Source organism: Buceros rhinoceros, unplaced genomic scaffold, assembly GCF_000710305.1.
Source record: "Buceros rhinoceros silvestris isolate BGI_N320 unplaced genomic scaffold, ASM71030v1 scaffold39174, whole genome shotgun sequence".
In the NCBI taxonomy this organism is placed as follows: domain Eukaryota; kingdom Metazoa; phylum Chordata; class Aves; order Bucerotiformes; family Bucerotidae; genus Buceros; species Buceros rhinoceros.
Window position 1 is genome coordinate 5445 of NW_010409554.1, and position 4176 is coordinate 9620.

A 4176-nucleotide genomic window follows, 5' to 3' on the forward strand; every position below is an offset into this window, starting at 1 on the left:
TTCAGCAGGTATGTGCAAGTCAGTGTTACAACCTTGTGCAACTGGGAGCAGGGTCTTGAAGCTGCAAACAGGCTCCAATTCAGAGGCTGTACGAGCCTGGCAAAAGAGTAATTAACCGGCTACTGAACATCAAGCATCTCTTTTTCTCACCAAGAGACATGCTCACTGGTTCAGTGAGCATGAAGTGGCTGTAGAGACCATGTGTTACAATAAAGATAGTGAGGTTTATCCTCTGCAGTAACTCCTGTTCTGAGTGGGGCACGGGCCCAAACAAGCCTCTGCTCAGTTGCCAGGATGACGTAGGGCAGCTAGCAGGAAAGCTTCCAGTGCCTGAAACTGTGACTGACAATTCAACAGCGAAGGGCTCTTCTGAACTGCCCTCCTGTGGTGTTCCCTGCTTTCTCCTTGCAGGGAGACCATAAGTACCAGCTTTAGACACCTCACAACTGAGGGCGTATGACACTGGGGTAAACAAGGCACACGTTAGATCTGGTAAAGATGAAGGGCTGAAGAACTGCAAGAAGCTCCTGGGTGTTTTGCTCAGTTGGTTAATAAAGAGATTCTAATTTACAAAAGCTTTCTTTGACCATGGATATTATTAAGTCTTCAGTGTTGCTGCATCTGAGCAGAGAAACGTGCACCAGAGATTTTCATTAATCTGTTGGTAGTGCCAATTTCACCGGTCTCCTGGTATTGCCAAGTGTCATATCAAACCACAATGGGTATTTTTCTTCACTGCAGGCCATGTCAAGAGGAAAACAATTAGTCTTGATTAAACACTTCAAGTTGAATCAAGCAGATCTTGAGCTACCTGAATCTGGTCTATGCCCTTGCTCCACTGTGAGCCTTTAACGCTGAGCAGGCCTCTTGACTCCTGTCAAAGCAGATGCCTGTCTGCAAGGAGGAGCCTTCTAACCCTTCAGGCACGAAGCCAGACTGCAGCTGAAAAATACAGACCTGAAAATACTGTGTTTCTGGGATATCGCTTTGGTTTTTTCTGCCTGGATGCCTATTAGCCATCAATTTAAAGTTGAGTGATGGGCAGACTGTGCCTTTGGGATGGGCTTGTTCTGAACTAGTTATTGCTGAAATCTCCATCCTTTCCTCAGCGACAGCATTGACAATCAAAATTCAGTTGTGTCTTATTAGTGCTGCACTTAATATTTTGCATTTCATTTGGGGACTAAATATATATTAAAATGCACTTGGCTTGTCTTAGCTGCACAAGATGCTTCCTGATAAAGGGTCTTTGCAGGCTAAGAAGGATTTGTGTGTTGCTGGGAGATGACAATAATGGTTTCAATGCTATGGTGTATCATATTCAGAAGTGGCTCAGAAGTCTTTAACACTAAGGGTGAAGAACTCCTACCAGCTCCAGCTGGGATTACCAGGTTTTTCTTGATGTCTAAGACCTGACCTGCCTTTCTCTGGGTGGTGAGCTAAAACCCGTGGGTTTAGTTACTCTGTTAGTGCCATCAAAGAGTGTTTGATGCATTACAACACTGAAAGAGTATTTGCATTTTACTAATGTTACCTGCTTGCTTTGAAACAGCTACGAACCTGAACTGTTTCCTGGCCTTGTTTATAGGATGGTCAAACCAAGGATAGTGATGCTTATCTTTGTGTCTGGGAAAGTTGTACTGACTGGTAAGTGTCTCCCCCTACACCTGTAATCAAGTGCTACCACATCTTCTGAGAAAGCATTTAAATTGAACATTAGCTAAACAGAATCACAGAATTGATTGTTTTGGTTGGAAGAGACCCTTAAGATTGAGTCCCCCTGTTCCCCAGCACTGCCAGGTCCCCTCTGACCCCTGTCCCGCAGCAGCACCTCCACACGGCTGGGAAACCCCTCCAGGGATGGGGACTCCACCACTGCCCTGGGCAGCCTGGGACACATCTGCACAACCCCAACGGGACAGAAATGGCTCCTCAGGGACAACCTCAACCTCCCCTGGAGCAGCTTGAGGCTGTTTCCTCTTGTCCTGTGCTTCTTCCTGGGGAGAAGAGATTGACACCCCACCTTGCTCCAACCTCCTTTCAGAGGGTTGTAGGGAGTGACAAGGTCTCCCTGGAGCCTCCTTTTCTTCAGGCTCAACCCTTCCAGTCCCTCAGCTGCTCCTCAGCACATTGTGCTCCAGACCCTGCCCCAGCTCCGTTGCCCTTCTCTGGCCATGCTCGAGCCCCTCAAGGTCCTTCTGGCAGGGAGGGGACAAAACTGAACCCAGGACTTGAGCTGTGGCCTCACCACCGCCCAGTACAGGGTGACAATCCCTGTCCTGGTGCTGCTGCCCACACCAGTGCTGGTACCAGCAGGATGCCGTTGGCCTTCTTGCCCCCCGGGCACACTGCTGGCTCCTCTCCAGCCACTGGTGACCAAAACCCCCAGGGCCTGTTCCCTGGGCAGTCTCCAGCCATGCTTCCTGCAGTGCTCCAGACTGAGGGGGGGGTTGTTGTGACCCAAGGGCAGGACCCGGCACTTGGCCTTGTTGAACCTTGTACAACTGGCCTCAGCCTCTTCTCCAGCCTGTCCAATACCATGGACCAGTACCTTGCCGCAGTAAAGCCACTCGCTGATCTTTTTAATGCCTACTGCTGCCTATCTTTTTCTGCAGTTACTAGTATCGTTGCACCAGAATCTCATGTTGCTTCAAGTAGTGTTGTTAAACTTGGGTATTTTTATTTTCTTTAAAGCATAGTGCCAGGTGTTGATGTACAGAATCCCAGCAGGATGCTGATGCACTAGTAACTACTTGGTCACTTCAATACAATTATCACAATGAGCAAATTAAAATTGCTTGGACAGGAAGCAAACTTCTTAAAACACTTCACTGACTACATTTAATAGGGATTATTAGAGGAAAGGGTGGAGATGGAAGAACTTGTTCCAGACTCTTTAGCAAAACAGTCATGAAGCAAAAGCCTGAGCTGTGAGGTTTTTCCTGAACCAAGACATTACTTTCCTTTTGAAAGTAAACTTGTAGTAATGCAGATGAATTAGTCAAGTCCCAGTGAGTTCTGCAGGAAAGGTTTACACACTCATCCTGAACTGCTTGTTCATTTAAAGGCTGTTTTCTTGTAGCTCACGTTTGTAGCAGGGCTCTAGCATCGCTGGCAAGGGCTGTTCCTGCCTGCTGCGATACAGTTAGTGTATGAGATGAGGCATTAAAGATTAGCTTGCGGTAAGAGGGAAAAGGCTGGCTTTGAAATGGCAGGTGCCCTAACAAAGCTTAAAAAGACAAAGGAACTCTTGTCAGAATGGGATCAAACTATGCATCAGGTTCCAGTACTGGAATAACTGCCCCTCACCTCTTACTCCTGCCTCTCCACTCACCTTAGCAGCAGGCAGAGCTGTTACTGTGAGGCAGGTAACATCATGGCTCTTCTCAGTTGCTAGTTTTTCCCAAAGCTGATGATTGTAAAGAGAAGCCAGCTGCTGTTTGATTCCACTGATTGAACAAAATGAGTCTTAAACCAAAGCACACTAGAAATAGTTCTTCATGAGGTGGCAGGAACTAGGACAGAAATTCTGCCTTGATAGTAAGTTGCTCTTAAACTCCTGTGTTTCTCCCTGCTTTGTAATCTTGCTGGGTTTGAGTTGCATTCAGGTATTCTCAACACTCTAATTCTTGACCTCTTTTTTCCTCAATGCCTTTCTAGGAGCAAAAGAGCGTTCTGAAATCTATGAGGCATTTGAGAACATCTACCCCATTCTAAAAGGTTTCAAGAAATCATCGTAACGCGGCCCACAAAGCAGCTAAGGATAACACGTGGGTTTGTACTGCTGTGCGTGGAACAGCAGCAAGGGTGCTCCCGGGCCCCGCTGCGGGTTACGAACTGAACGGTGCTGTTCTGACTGCTCCAAGTGCCGATGTCTTTCTGTCGGCTGTGAAATGTGTTTTTTACTTGGCACTGCTGTATTTTCACGTTTAAACTCCATCTATTTTTGTCTGCAATATAGCTCATAAAAGCCTGCGCGGGTTGGTTTTGGTGTTCTGAAGACGGTGACTGCAGAGGGCATGTTGAATCCCTCTGATCCTGCTGGTCGGGTAGACTCGTGTGTGTAATGGTGTTTCACTGAGAACAGTCAAGACCTCTGACAGTGCTGGGTCAGACCTGGAAGGTCCGTGGGTGGACGAGTAACTAAGTAAATTCCCTAAATTTTTCGAGACACAA

At 47.2% G+C, this 4176-nt stretch overlaps 1 protein-coding gene across 1 annotated transcript in view; it reads left to right on the plus strand.

The window, feature by feature from the left end:
• LOC104492685 (TATA-box-binding protein-like) overlaps positions 1-3740 on the plus strand; it is a gene marked incomplete at its 5' end in the record, with an annotated part of 6808 nt that extends 3068 nt beyond the window's left edge. The window contains 2 exon segments of the mRNA XM_010135271.1: positions 1550-1647; positions 3661-3740. Of these exon segments, the coding sequence (XP_010133573.1) occupies positions 1550-1647; positions 3661-3740 (178 nt within the window).
• Positions 3741-4176: the final 436 nt, after the last annotated feature.